Source organism: Alosa sapidissima, chromosome 7 (genome assembly GCF_018492685.1).
Source record: "Alosa sapidissima isolate fAloSap1 chromosome 7, fAloSap1.pri, whole genome shotgun sequence".
Taxonomy (NCBI): domain Eukaryota; kingdom Metazoa; phylum Chordata; class Actinopteri; order Clupeiformes; family Clupeidae; genus Alosa; species Alosa sapidissima.
In genome coordinates this window covers 32,328,054-32,344,184 of record NC_055963.1, presented here as the reverse complement: position 1 = coordinate 32,344,184, position 16,131 = coordinate 32,328,054, and the positions used below count along the sequence as shown (strand labels likewise).

General features: G+C 42.1%; 1 protein-coding gene across 1 annotated transcript in view; it reads left to right on the top strand.

Annotated features, from left to right (window-relative positions):
• Positions 1-15,905, top strand: part of cntn3a.2 (contactin 3a, tandem duplicate 2) — a 52,370-nt gene extending 36,465 nt beyond the window's left edge. The window contains exons 20-23 of the mRNA XM_042098750.1: positions 469-655; positions 7,144-7,256; positions 10,640-10,805; positions 12,555-15,905. Of these exons, the coding sequence (XP_041954684.1) occupies positions 469-655; positions 7,144-7,256; positions 10,640-10,805; positions 12,555-12,652 (564 nt within the window). The 3' untranslated portion in view covers positions 12,653-15,905. The remainder of the gene's footprint in view (positions 1-468; positions 656-7,143; positions 7,257-10,639; positions 10,806-12,554) is intronic.
• The last annotated feature ends 226 nt before the right edge of the window (positions 15,906-16,131 follow it).

The window sequence follows — 16,131 nt, the reverse complement described above, 5'->3', positions numbered from 1 at the left end:
CCTTCACACACTCTTATTTATTCTTCCCCCCCCCCCCCCCTCTCTCTCTCTCTCTCTCTCTCTCTCTCTCTCTCTCTCTCCCTCTCTCTCTCCACTCTTTTTCCCTCTTCACTCTTGATCCCTTTCCCTCACTCTCTACCTCCCCTCCTTCACTCTCTCTTCTCTCTCCCCCTCCTCTCTCTCTCTCTCTCTCTCTCCCTCTCTCTCTCCACTCTTTTTCCCTCTTCACTCTTGATCCCTTTCCCTCACTCTCTACCTCCCCTCCTTCACTCTCTCTTCTCTCTCCCCCTCCTCTCTCTCTCTCTCTCTCTCTCTCTCTCTCTCTCCCTCTCCACTCTTTTTCCCTCTTCACTCTTGATCCCTTTCCCTCACTCTCTCTACTTCCCCTCCTTCACTCTCTCTTCTCCCCCCCCCCTCTCTCTCACTCTCTCTCTCTCTCTCTCTCTCTGTCTGTCATTGTGAATGCAGGTAGTGTATTGGGAAGATGACACCAAGCCTGAGACGATGGGCAAAGTGCGAGTGTCTGGCAATCAGACATCTGTCTATGTCAGTGGCCTGACGGGCCACACTCAGTACTTTCTGACCGTGAGCGCCTTTAACACAGCTGGAACCGGTCCGCCCTCACCCACAATCAACGCCACCACCAAACGATTCTGTGAGTATTCATGACACAGACAAAAGGAAAGGAAATGTGCCACTAAAAAGATGGAAATTTTGCCCACCCTTCTTTTTGCATGCATGGGCAGTGATTTTTGTTTTTTGACCTTCCGTAACTTGAAAACATTTCTCAATTTAAAATATGAAAAAAAGGCGTTCAAATCCCAATTCGTATATTTCAAAAGAAATGAACATGGTGACACTTTTGTCACTTTCAATCTGTGTGAAGATTACCACCTTGATAATGGCAGCTGTGTAGAATATAATAGATGACAGCAGGATGACAGCGGCATGCTGCAGCTCAGCCAACAATCCCACTCCTTGGCACATGTGCAGAAGCTAATCTGAAAAAAACTCACCATCGATTATTCAAAGCAGCGATGAAATGTTGGTGTGTCAGGAACACCCGTTTGGACTGTTTAAACTGCAAGCAGCCTGTGGCTTGATTGATGCGAGTCATAATCTCTCGCAGCCAATTACAGTCAGTCTGTCCATCAGTGTCCTCGAACATGTGCAAAGAAAAATCCATCTTTCACTTGAGTTAGACTGTATTAAGAGATGGAAACTTCCTTGTAAATACCGCAAAACTTTTCTTCAAAAGGCCCATTGTACTGGCTGTCATGAGAAATTATGGCCCTTTGGAGCATTGCAGTGGGTTAGTAATATGCATTGTAAACATCATGTGTGCATCCAAAAGAATGCATTCCCAATTGCATCTTTGAAAATTACAGTTGTCGCGTGGTATTGTCGAGCCTTATGGCGTGTGTATCATTTTTAAGAGGGGGGGGTGGGTGTTGTGGACGGGGTATGTCTGACAGGATGTCTGTGGCTGCAGCGCTAGCATATGTGCTGCTGACGGGCACCGAAGATGACAGTGTCATTCATGTAAGACCTGTTTAAGAGAATGTCCCCAAGACGTCCTCAGCTGTGGCAGGAAAGCAAAGAGAAAGAGAGAGTGATAGAGATAGAGAGGGACAGAGAGAGAGAGAGAGAGAGAGAGAGAGAGAGAAGGAAAAGCTAACAGAGTGTCGTAGACAGAGGGAAATCATACAAAAATGTGATGTATGGCAATATAGCTAATTAGCTAATTCTAACATGATGGTTAGACTGTTAACAAACGGATTTGGTTAACATTACATAATAAAAACCATATTTTTCTAACTAATTCCCGTTTACTAAAGGCTTTCTCACCTTGGATATGATGACAGCAGAGTTTGTACAGCTTACACAGTCTGATGCATGACAGGACAGAAAAATGACGGTTGAAGCAAAGATTCGTTAGTTAACTAAGATGAATCATAAGACGATTCACCAATGGAACGAAATGGCACTAGTTCCGGACTCCTAAATAGGCGTGTCAAAACATAAACTTTTCTCTGAATAAGCAATAATAACATATACATATCATTTTGTATACTATTTTACAGTCATTGTTTGTGTGTGATGCCAATGAAACACTCTTTCGGACACGGAATGAATAATTTCATTTTGCCCCGTTAACCGAGCTAGCTCTAGCTACGTTCTAGCTAGCTAACACAGAAAACGGAAAGTGAATGGGAATGTTCGCTAGCTAGCTAGCAGCTAAGAACTGTGGTTAAACTTATATATTGTTGCAAACAAACCTGAAATAACATATGTTCAGCAACTTTGTGGTAGTCTACTAGTTCTAGCAAAAATATGTTAGGTTAGTTTATCAACCATCTCTGAGTCTAGAGTATATGTAACAATAGCGCCGAAAATGGCAGCTTTTTTTTTTTCGCTCCTCATTTTTCCTATCTATTTTTGATAACATTACTATGTACAGTATATACTTCATTTTTCTACAAAAAGCAAGCGGTCTTATTCAGTATGACAGAGAGACATTACTGAACATAAACAACTCACTGTCAGCTCATGTGGAGCCGGAGTTTCTAAACTGGGACCCCGCACTCGCTCGGGACGCATCTTCCCCACTGTTGCCATGGACGAGACGCCGCCGCCGCCGAAGAGGTAGGAGAGCCGGTGTATTAGTGAGACTGAGACGACGTGCAAATCGACCACCGCTCCCAAGCATCCTTTTGGCCAATGTTCAGTCTTTGGACAATAAGATGTGCGAGTTGCGTGCAAGGATCTCCTTTCAGAGAGAAATTAGGGACTGTAATATCATCTGTCTCACGGAAACTTGGTTATCGGAAGATGCGCCAAACCATGCTATTTCTCCCACTGGTTTCTCTGTGTTTCGGACCGACAGGTCAAAAGAACTATCGGGTAAAGTCAGGGGTGGAGGGGTGTGTTTCATGGTTAACTGTGCTTGGTGTGACAGTAAGAATATCCACTCAATCAAGTCCTTTTGTTCTCCAGACATAGAATAGCTCACCATTCTCTGCCGTCCATTCTGGTTGCCAAGAGAATTCACGGCTGTTGTAGCAACCGCAGTATACATTCAACCGCAAGCGGATGCAGAGCTTGCGCTAAAAGAACTGTACACGATTATCAGCAAAACGGAGAGCTTACATCCAGATGCTGCTTTTATCATTGCAGGCGACTTCAACCACGCATCTCTGAGAAAGATACTGCCCAAATACTTCCAGCACATAGATGTAAACACACGTGGAAATCGCACACTAGACCACTGCTATACTCCCTTCCACGATGGGTACAAGCCCCTCCTCCGCCCACCGTTTGGCAAATCGGATCACTCTTCTATCCTGCTCTTTCCAGCTTACAAGCAGAAACTGAAACAGAGCCCACCCACTGTCAAAACCATTTGCTGTTGGTCTGAGGAATCAGACAGTGCACTGCAAGGCTGCTTTGAATGCACTGATTGGGACATGTTCCGTGATGCATCAAATGGGGATATAGATGAATACACAGAGACAGTCACAGGATTCATACAGAAGTGTGTAGAAGATATTGTTCCAACAAAAACAGTCAAAATGTCCAAATCCAAAACCATGGATAAATAGCCAAGTAAAATCTGCTCTCAGAGCTTGGGATTGTGCGTTTGCCTCTGGAAACAAAGAGCTGGAGAAAAAAGCCAGATATGACCTGCGGAAAACAATCAAAGCAGCAAAAAGAGAATATAGGCACAAGATTGAGGAACAGTTGGAAGGGAATGATTCAAGGAATATGTGGCAGGGACTGCACATGATTTCAGATCTGAAGGGGAAGAAATCCAACATCCAAGTCTCTCACCCCTCACTTGCAGACGAGCTGAACCAGTTCTATACACCTTTTGAGGTTAACATCAAACCTCCAGTAAGAGCCCCCTCCATTTCTCACCTCTCTGACCCAGGCCTAATGCTCACAGTGGCTGATGTGCAGAAATCTTTCAAGCAAGTCAACATTCGGAAAGCAGCAGGACCTGATGGGATTCCAGGCCGTGTAATCAAAGTGTGTTCAGAGCAACTGGCTGGTGTGTTTACAGACATCTTCAACTTCTCCCTGTCCACGTGTGTTGTACCAAGCAGCTTTAAGTCATCTGTTATTGTTCCAGTGCCTAAGAAAAACCAAATCACCAGCTTGAACGACTGGCGACCTGTGGCCCTCACCTCCATCGTGAGTAAATGTTTTGAAAGGCTTGTGAAGAACATCATCTGCAAAATGATTCCACCTACGCTTGACCGTCACCAGTTTGCCTACAGACAGAACAGATCTACTGATGATGCCATCACCAGCGCACTGCATACCTCCCTCACACACCTGGAGAAAAAAGACACTTATGTAAGGATGCTGTTTGTAGACTACAGCTCGGCCTTTAACACCATTGTCCCCAGTATACTCGACGGCAAGCTCAGGAGTCTAGGAATGCACAGCGGCCTATGTAGCTGGATACTGGACTTTCTCTCTGGACGAAAACAGGTGGTGAGAATGGGCTCCATCACATCCTCCTCCTTGACCATCAGCACGGGAGCTCCGCAAGGTTGTGTTCTGAGCCCTCTCCTCTACTTCTTGTATACGCATGACTGTGTGGCTATACACAACACCATCATCAAGTTTGCAGATGACACCACTGTAATCGGTTTAATCACAAACAATGACGAAACAGCCTACAGAAACGAAATCAACAACCTTATGAATTGGTGTAAAGGAAACAACTTGTCTCTGAATGTCCAAGACGAAGGAATTGATAGTTAACTTCAGGCGGAAAGAACAACAGTTTGAAGCCATTAACATCAATGGTGAGACAGTGGAGAGGGTGAGAGACTTTAAGTTCCTGGGCGTTACCATCTCAGAAGACCTCACCTGGGACAGTCACACTCAGAACACTGTAAAAAAAAGGCCAACAACGTCTGTACCACCTCAGACGATTGAGAAAGTTTGGTATGCGACCCAAGATCCTAAGGTCTTTTTACAGAGGCACCATTGAGAGCATCTTGACTGGGACCATAACTGCATGGTATGGGAACTGCTCTCAATACAATAGAAAAGCACTTCAGAGAGTTCTGTGTACAGCACAGACCATATGTGGCTGTGACCTACCCTCCATACTGGAGTTATTTGAGGGAAGATGCATTAGGAAGGCAAAAAAAAATCTTAAATGATCCTAGTCATCCCAACCATGAACTATTTGAGCTATTATCATCTGGCAAACGATATAGAAGCTTGAAAGCTCGTACCACCAGACTCCAAAGTAGTTTCTTTCACCAAGCAATTAGATTGCTGAACTCATGCTGAAGACAACAAGGCACTTTTTTTTTTCCTACACACACACACACACACCCTTTCATTTATTTATTTTTTGAGGAGAAAAAAACACAACGAATTTTACTCTATTATAAACCTATAATGAGATGTAATAAAAGAAATCTTGAATCTAGAGCCTCTGAGAACAGGTGGCTGTGCACCAGAGCTTTGAGGAGACAGTGACAGATCACGAACAAAGCTATTTTTGTCTTTATTTGTTTCGTTGGAAAATACAATTTCAATGTCGGAATGTTAGGGAGACATGTGGCTTCTAGAAAATGGGTTCAAAACTTACATCGCTGAATGTAGGGCTAAGGGATTGGTCATATTCCGTGAAAATGTTCATTTCTCCCATAGGAATACATAGACACTGGACCTCCCGCTAGACTCCTAAATGGGCGTGACGGCTTCGAACCCCACGTCACAACGTGCCAGAATTTACCCTCTTATGAATCGTCTCGCTTTATCAACCGTCTCTGGTTGAAGTCACCGTGGTTGGAGTTCAAATGTCAGTCCAGGGTGGGGGATGGGTATTGCTGTGTGCGCATGCGCATATCAAGATGCGATAAGCATCCGTTATAGGGAGGGAAAGTAATCTCATCGCCATCTAGTGGTTGCGTTCCTAGAGTTTAGCGGAGTGGATGGGATTTTTTTTTTTTAGAAAAAATATATCTCGGTGCACATTGGGATCTTAATTTAATGCCTTCCATATGGGGTCACCTCTATTGCTTCAAGTGGTCATACCTTATTTTTAGGATCAGTTGAATTGTTTTGAGTTTTTGTCGTAACACGGTGATAAGGAACTACAGCTGCATGTGACGTCACATGTTTGGGCGCTTAATCTCTAACTGATCAATACGCAATTTGCTTAACTGGCTTAACATATTTTTGTAGTAACGGAACATGATGTAAACCGCGTGGTGATAACCTTTATGTCAGGATAACTGGTGTTGTGCTTCTACTCACATAAAGAGATAGCTGTAAGTGTTAAGTGTCAATGCTAACCAGGCTAATAAACAAACCATGCTACCGTGAGTAACGTTGAAGGGTAAAGTCACGTGACTTCTTTTGTAGTTCATTTATGAAACAAAAGGAGCAATTTCGATTTTCTTAAATAAGGCAAAATAGGGTCTGACATTTTCACAGTTAGAATATTATTACTGTATAGACACTGAAAAATATTTTTGGTGGATAACATTGCTGATTTGGCTTCACAATATTTTTTTTAAAATAGGTCTATGGGACTTAACATTGGAGCTGCTCTTCGATAGGAACGCAACCACTTGGGGCGCTGGTTTTCACTTTCCCTCCCTATATTTAAAGTAGCTTTGGCTTCACACATTTTTCATGCACATAGTGCAACCCAAAGCGCTCCACACAAAACATTGACACATAAGGCAGCATAGTCGACACCATACCTGTGACGCCAAGACATAAACACATATATTCACACTGTTCTCCATTTGGAAAATAAGTAATGTAATGTAGTGTATGGATATGTATGCCAACCATATGGAGACTACAAATATGTCTGCCACATATTCACACATAAAGTTCTCCATATATTTAGAAAATAAGTAGTGGAATCTAGTGTATGGATATGTATGCCACCATACATACAGACTACATATAAGTCTGTCACATATTCACACATAAACTTCTCCATATATTTGGAAAACAAATAATTGGATCTAGTATCTTATATGGGAAATTAAAATATTTTGAATGCATGTATGGACATATAGCTTTGAATGTGAATGAATTTGTATGGGATCTCTCCTCTGTGAGAGGTGTGAAGTGACTTAAGTCCTTGTTCTGCAGCCCCTGGTCAGGCACCGCAGAATGTGGAGTGGACCCTCATTGGCTCCAAGCTCATCGTGCACTGGGATCCTGTGGTCGCCATGGAGATGGAGTCAGAGGTCACAGGGTACCAGGTAAGTTGTGAGCATAGAAATAAAAGAGGTAGGAAGCACGTGGGCATCTTTCCATGCACAAAGCTATATGTAGCTACTGCATCAGTGCCCTACCCAAGGTAATTCATTTCTTATTGTCTAATTAATTTCCTAAAAGTTTAATAGCACTGTGGGTTCACAAATAAATGTTCATTCTACTGAAATGTATGTGTTTCTAACCAAGGAATTGGAGATGATATGAGTAGCATGGACAAGCACTGCTCTTCCCAAAATTATAGTTCTTCTGCGTTACTGTACGACATATCCACAAATTCCTACTTGCTAGACTATTGAATTAAGCTTATTGCTATGAAGGCAAGTAGTCATACTGAAACATATTATGTAATTCATTTAATTAACACAAAATGACCAAATGTTTTCCAAAATATTTTGATGCCTTCTCTTATGTCTTCTTTGCTTAGAACAATGATTTCTGGGAAATGTGATGTCCATTCTCCTGTTGTCTAATTCAGACTTCAAAGCTCATCAGCGGCAATGCTCTGAAAGAGACACACATTAGTTTTCTTTGCGGTCTCCATCCTCACATATTCGTCACGTGACTACTGATAAGGCGTCGAGGCAGAAAGGTGTTATATTCAACTCTGCTGTCCGTGTGACATCCGCAATAGAATGTGAAAAATCCGCTTATTATATTACTGGAATAACGATCACATAAAAGTGACTGTGAAAGTGCTGTCAGTGGCACAAGTTCCTGTATATTATGCAGATGACCATAACGCATATAGGAAGGAATTTCTTATGAGGTTTTGAAAGAGAATGTATCATTTTCAACTTTTCATCCTGTTGAGATTGAAGAAACTGGAATCCATGCATTTCCACTGAATTATTTTTGGAATCTGATCCCTTATCATACCTGTTCATTCTTACTCGTCGCTCGACTTATCGTGACTAAATTCAAGATGGCTGCAAACGCTAAACTTCGTGAAGATACTGTCTGTATAAATCGTCTTGTAAGTAAACTACCAGTGCTTTTTCAATGTTCTCAATGTCTCGTTTTAAATGTCAGGGCCCTCGGAAGTCTACCAATGAAGAGTGGAGATACATTGAGCCTCGTAAATGGTGTAAAACAGTGATTTATTTGCATGGCTAGCCCGATGCCAAAGCACCACCATTGAAAAAGCTGTTGGTAGCATCGGCTAACTAGCGCCAGATTTTGGAGTGCAGGGGACAAGCCGAGATGGGCTATGAGACATACATTCACACTCGGTATCATGTTTCAACACACTTTAGGTCAATATCACACCGGAATTCTCCTTTAAGGGTCCTTAATTGAAAGTTTGTTTAACCTTAATATAACAGCTTCAGTCATTTTGATGGTCAACTAACTTGTAATAGTACTCTACCCATCTACAGAGAACCAGAATTGAACTTCGACCTCCCCCAACCGTGAGAATCACAAATAGTGTTACAGCAATTGTGCAATACATGGACACTTCTATTCCGATTAGAAACGGAATAACAGCTCAATTGGAATAAAAATGGTCATATAAACACCTCAATCGAAATGAAAATTCCTTTTCCGATCAGAATTTTAATCGGAATGAGAGGTGGTGTAGTCTGCTCCTATTCTGAATGAACACCCATGTATGTGGTCAATCGGATTGACTGCTGTATCTTCTCAAGGAAAAGTAGGCAAAAACAGCTATTACGATCAAAGATTCTAAAGTGCTTGAGAGCACCTGATCGGAATAGAACGTACCCCATGTAAACTGACAACACATTTTTCAGTCGGAATAGTTTAATCAGAACGACAAAAAAAACGGTCAATGTAAACAAGGCTATTGTAAGATTTAAAGGGGAATTCTGACATTTTTCGACTTGAGCCCTTTTCTTAGATGACTTTTGGTACTTTCATTAGAGACAAAAACATCAAGAATCCATTCTGTATTGAGATAGCTAAGCAAGACAGCTCTAGCCTGGCAGGCCATCCTATATCATTGAAATGTATAGTCTGGAATCGAACCATTCACCTCACTTAATCCAAGAGGCGGGCAGAGAATTGTCTTTCAAACTGCCTAGGCATGCAATAGGCCAGCGCTACGACCATATCCGTATCCGGTCGGCAAAACGGCAAATACATCCTTCTTCGAAAGGAATGACTTAAGTGCATTGTGTTGCTCAACTTTCAAAGAAAAGCACAAGTCCAACTCCTCCAAAGTTGACGCCAACGCCGATTCAAACAACCGCTCTTCGTTCGCCATAGCCACCTTCCTTGTTGTTCACCGTCGCAGGACTGTCGTTATCCTGTTAAGCCCCCCTTAAGACTCTCTAACAAAATAGAGCGCTGTGATTGGATGACGTCCACGGCGTCAGCCAATAGAAATCCCTATGGTTTGATACTAGACGTACAGGCTGAGCAAATTAATTTGCCGCCGCTAGGGTGCGTCTAGATAGACAGCTCAGCACCTTGGTCAACTTCATATGTGGACACAAAGGCTAATGTCAAACATTCGTATTAGCCTATACAGTTTCTTCACCTTCATGGGGGTAAACAGACACCATTGTATCTCCATAGGGATCCTGTCCATGTTGGCTGACACTTGTAATATGTTGAGCCTTGTGGTGACACTTTGATGATGGCCAGTGCCCAACTAACACAACATTCAGGAAATGTTCCCTAAAGGTTCACTGAAAATGAAACCTTTAGAGAAGGTTTAGTTCCTGCAGCATTAGCATCAAAACCTGTTTGCACATTGTGATTTCAAATTAGAGCCCAATGTCTATGGAGTTACATTTGTTCCACTTTTATGAGCGAGCAATAGCACAATTTGAACGCAGAAAAATATTTTGAGCGAGCACACAAATTATATTTTGAGGAAAAATGAAACTCGAGCACAAAAAAACTAAAAGTTGAGCAAACAGGAATCTATGTTGTGCTCCACAAATGTCTTTGCCTGTTTGCTAATATCAATATGTATGGCCAACATCAGCCCCCTTTCTTTCAGTTTCACTGTACGTGCTCACATAAACTGTTCCTCCGCTAGCTCAGGAGATCTCTGTTGCGCTCGCTCAACTTCGTCTGTGTGCTCGCTCAAAACTGTCGACAACGTTATGTTTGTTCCACAATTCATCAACCAATCAGAAAATTCAGGGGCTGAAGTCCAATTCTCATTGGCTGCTGAAGTCCACAACACCTAGCGTCACTCTTCATATAATCATAGCATAAAGTAATATAGACATGTGAATCAGCACACTAGGCACAAGTTTTCTTTCCACAGAGGAGTGCCCTCATTGCTTATAGGGATCAAGATTCATGTTCAAACTGGGTCTGTAGCACACCTTGAGTCGTACTTTATATTATGGTGCTTTAGAAATGAAACTGAACTGGCTCCATCGATCTCTAGGTGTCCTACTGGAGACGGAGGCACAGAGAATTGAACAGTGTTACCACAAATGAGACAACAGTGGAGATCCTGCTGCCTGCCGATGATGACTACGTCATCCAGGTCAGGGCTCTGAGCGATGGAGGCGAGGGAATCCCCACAGAAACCATCTCCGTCCACAAGCTTAGTAAGTCCCAGCGCTATCTCCTCTCCAGTGCTCCTGTCTCTATGTCCTGAGGAAGTTCATTCTGTCCTGTACTCTCTCTCTCTCTCTCTCTCTCTCTGTCACTGTCTCTGTCTGAGTATACTCGTATAATTCAGTTTCACTTCATATATACCCTCTTTTGTATAATTTAATTTCACCTCATTCTTATATTTATTTATGTAGCTGACGTTTTTATCCAAAGCAACTTACATACATCAGTTATTACAAGGAACCCACAACGTTCTGGTTACTGCATGCTAGCCCAGCTCCTTAGCCACTAGGCTACCACCGCCCATCCAATTGAATTCAAGTAGGCTTTATTGGCATGGATTACAATTAAAGATGCACTCCAGCAATTGATTAACCCCTAAAACTATCAGTAACACTTTACTTGACAGTATCAACATAAGAGTGACATGACCCCTAACCCTAACCTCTAACCCTAATCCTAACCTCTAACCATAATCCTAACCCTAAACCTAACCCTAATCCTAACCCTAATTTGTAATGACAAAAAACGAATGTCACTTAATAACAGAAACGTTATGTCATAAATGTTTATGACTATCATGTCACTCTTATGTCGAAGTGTAACCAAACTATCTTAGTTCCTGAAAGATACAAATTCATGATTTTTCTATTTATCCCTTCATGGCCTTGAAATGGCCTAGTAGGCATCTTTGCTCTCTCTGCATCATCTCTGATGTAGGGAGCTAATTGCCCCATGCTCCCAAACACTGTACTCTGCCTGCTTGACAATTCGGTTTGACGTTATCTAATGGCTAACAATGCTATCCTAATTTAAGATAGCTAACTTTGACACATTAGCTTGCTTATATCTTAAAGCTGCATGTGCAGATGCGTCCTCGGGGGGAAAACTCCAACCTGCACCGCTGTAAGGTTTGGGCTCCATCAATTGTCACATAACAATAGGCTGTTCTCATTCGTTATGCTGAAACGTCAACTAGCACACTGCCCATCCAAACCAGAAATAATGAGGTTTACAACTTATTTTGCTCATTATATATCTTATAATAAGTACGTAATGGGCATGTTAAAGTGGTTGACTTTTTTTGTTGTTGCCAGAATTGGTCTTTGAAACACATTTTTATGTACAGAATACAAAGATATGACAAACTCTCTCTCTCACTCTTTCTCATAATTGCTTTCTCTCTGTGGTAGTCTCTTTGTCTCTTGTACAAACGCTCTCTCACTCTGTTTGTCTCTCATACACAATCTTTTTTCTCCTCTCACTTCCTCTCTCTCTCTACACCTCATCTCACATACACTCACACATTCTCTCTCCATCACTTTCTGTTCCTTTCCATCCCTCTCTCTCTCTATCTCCCTGTAACTTATTTCTTATCCTTGGAGTTCATGCTCGGCTCTGTATCTTCTTCTGGGCAAAGCAATCTGATCTTTATTAACAATTCCTGGCTCAGGCAATCCATCTCTGCCTGTTGCCTCCTGCTCCCTCTTGAATACAGAGCAAGGCATGCATGTAAAACGGCACTGGACATTAAGCTTGGCGGCTTCAAATTCACATTTTCCTCACTGCTGTGGACACATGCCTGCTTGATTTATTTATTTATTTTCTTTCTTTAGTGAGTTGTCAAGTCTAGCCTTTCTTTCCCCCTTAGAGAGAAAGTGTTGGAGGGTGGAGCGGAGATTATGAATTTAGTGTGGTTCTTTATGTATCGTGTCTGTTTTTTACGCCTCTCGTCTCTTTAGGTATGAGTGCAAGGGGATCAGGAGCGTGGCGGCCCAGTTCTGTCGCGTCGCCTCTGCTCGTCTTTGTGGCATTGTCTACGTTCAAGGCTTCTCTCTAAGGAGGAAGGGGACGGGGGGCCGGGGTGGGGGGGGGACGAATGGACGGACGTGGCCCTGCTGCTCCTCATTATGGTTTCTTCAGAGGACACCTCGGGCAAGTCTTTATCCTGTTAGTCTGTAGAGGACGTGTCCCTCGGAGGACTGCCTTGACGGTGTGTGTGTGTGTGTGTGTGTGTGCCTGAGCTGCAGTGCATCTGCTTGAGGTTCAAGGCCAAAGGGTCTTCTGCAAACACACACAGCAAGGTGTGGAACGGATAGGAATGGACTGAGGACGCAAAAAAAAAACAACAGCAACAAAAATGAGTGGGAAGAATGCACTCTGTATGAAATGTTTTGGATTATGTGTGCATGTTGTTTGAACTGTATCATTGTGCTGAGGGACATGAAGATGATAATGCCACTTGAGCTGAACAACTTTCAAATGTGGAGGCCGGGATAATGAGGGGTTATGAACTCTGTGCACTACTGCTATTTTCTTTTGCCTATGTGGTCCTTGAGAAGTACAAATGCCTTACCCTCATGCCCATGCCAAAGTAGCTAGAGTCTGTTTTGTTTGGGCGTAGATATTGTGCTTTTGTAACAATCCTTTTTTGTAGCTGGCAAGCCTAATGATCCTTTTTGAAAAGGGGATCCCAGTTTGATGGAAGGCTTTTTTTTTCTCCAGTCTGAAGTCATTACACCTCATGCTCCCCTTTTTTCTTTGTTTAGAAAAGGTTTTGCCTCGACTCATTTCTAAATTGAGAATGCGTGCCTTTGAAGCTTCATTCATTATCACTCAACCAGAGTATAGGTCCTCTTTTTTTTGAAAGCCAGTGTGGGGATGTTACCGTCTTCTTAATTAATTGTTATAATTATAAGGGAAAATACATTTCAAAGAGGCAAAGCATCTGTCAAGGATATTTTGGGTATACCCTCAGATCTACTAGGAATATTTTGATCTTGATGATTGAGATCAACACTAGGGCAAATTCTATAATCGTGATCCTTAAATGTTGTTTAAAATCCAGCAAAAACGAAGATGCTCCTACTTTCTTTTTCAGTCTTACCATATAAGTCTACAACATTTTGGAATAGACAGATACATTTAAGTTTTGTTTTATGTTGTCCAGTTAATGCATGGTGCTTTTGACACAATCTAATTGCTGTGCGTTGTCTGTGTGTAACCGACCATGATCTGAAATCCAAGTATATCCCTTTAGTTGGTGTCGAGATCAGAGAGATGAAGTTGCTTTGTCTCACACAAGACTGAACACTTAACGCTGTCTTAACACAGTCAGTCGCTGCACCGTGTGCAGTATGCAGTATGGCCTTTACCCCAGCTTTTGACAAAGGCTCGACCCATCAACACCTCAAACACTTCTCAAATGGAGAACAGATGACCTGGAAGCACATAAAAGAGGTCTGTTTTTATCCCCCCAAAGTGATGAATGTAACGTCTGATCCTTGCCGTGATTTAAAGGCCATTAAAGCATGGCGGTATATTCTACCACACCCGAGGGGCCTTCTGACCGCGTGTGCATCTGAATAATGGCCAGGGCGACAGGCCGTGGGGAAGATGGATGCACTGCGAGCAAGGAGCAGCGACAAGACGAGCTATATCAGGACCGTCCCAGACGGAGTGGATAACGGCCGAGATTTGTTTTGGTGGCTCTCCAGTGCCGGCTGTGTACTGCAGTCACCTTGCCTGCTGATTCCAACGTCCAGGGGTGCTTTTCCCAAAACCATAGTTGCTAACCTGTTAGCAACTTTGTTGGTTGCAATGCAATTTCCCATTGCCAACCAACTAAGTTGCTAACTTAGTTAGCAACTATGGTTTTGGGAAACGCACCCCAGAAAGCCACCTCACTTTCTGCAGGCACACTATGTTGTTTTTGTTGTCAAAAAAAGGGCAATGCTTCTGAACTTAGTGGTGATGTACTTATTAAAGTATGAAAGAAATACTGCTTTTTTTACACTTTGCTGCACACTATGGGTTTTTTTTTTTTTTCAGGATCCAGTCAAACGTTTTATAGTGTTTGATTACATTATTCAGCCCCTAAAATGTAAATTACCTGAAACTCAAAACGCATAGTAATGTTTTAGGCGCTCACATCTCACTTTCCTTTTACATTTGTATCATCATGGAGGATCCCAAAACCTTTTATTAATTTTTTTTTTTGTTTGTTTGCAGCAACAAAAAAAACAACAAATATTGTACCTTTGGCTCATAGGCCTGTCCCCTCCAGGTCAGGCCCATTCCTGACGGAAACCACTACAGTTTGGTCTGCAGCATGACGCTGACGTAGTGGGTACCGGACAAATTAGCGTTTTCCTGTTGTCCTGTCAGTGCTCTCACAGCTCTTTCACTGCTGACAGGCACAGTCATAGTCTGTCTGCTATGAAAGTCTGTTCTCCAAGTCTGCATGGTCTTAATTTCCTCCTCTGGGTGTTTTAATCTACCAGAAGAGGCCCTCTTCACTTGTATGTGGACTTCTCTGGATGTGTTGTGTGTTTGTTTGTTTATTTGTTTGTTGTTTGGTTGGTTGGTTGGTTGTTTCCTTGAATACTGCAATGTTCATGTTTTATTTGTTTTGTTTTGTTTTATTCCTGTAGAATGTGAGTATGGTGTTTACAGAACAGAAGCCTTAGAGCTGGTATATGAGAAGAAGAGAACAAAAACATGCTTTCATTGTCATTCATTTTTGTAGTGTCGTTCAGGAACGCTCCATCAATTTTGCATTGCATTTGTAAGGGGTGATGCTTTATTCCTTTGACTTGATTGGTAATCACACACATTTGCATTTTTGTGTAATGCTACATTTTTTGATGGTTTTGTCAAAAGGTCAAGTATTGCAAAAAGGTTTGGCGGAAACTCTGAATTTATGAATTGATTGAAAATGGCTTTTAATGTTTCTAAGGGGTGGGGGGATGTTAAATAGCAGCAGTTTACATTCTAAATGTTAAATGGTTAGCTTGCTTTATCTCAGTTTCAGTGTGAATCACAGAAATATGCTCTCTCACACACACACACTCACACTCTCACACACACACACACACACACTGTCCAGTAACACTCGGCCTTTTCTTTGAATACTGCTGTATTGATCCGATGTTCTCTTATCTCTGTGAGATGAATGACCAGCACAATCAAAAATACTGTTTTCATATTGAAAAGTAATGGGTTCATCTTGTATAGTAAAGCTGTGCATGTAGAAAGTTGTTTATTGTGTATTTGTGTTGAGTTTCTTAAATTTAATAAAGCTATTTACTGACTATTTGTCTTCTGGGGTCAGACAAATATGCTAAATTGTCATCAGAAAAACAAGCAAAAAAATAAAAAAAAGCGTTTTGTCCTTGAGATGCCCCTTGTGATTTCAGGGCAGATTCCCAGCATATCATGTTTTCGAAATAAACTATGTGCCTCAAACGTGAAGGGAAATCTTAAGGTTCACTCTGCCACTGAACATAACATTGCCAAACAGATCATGTCCTCTTTCCC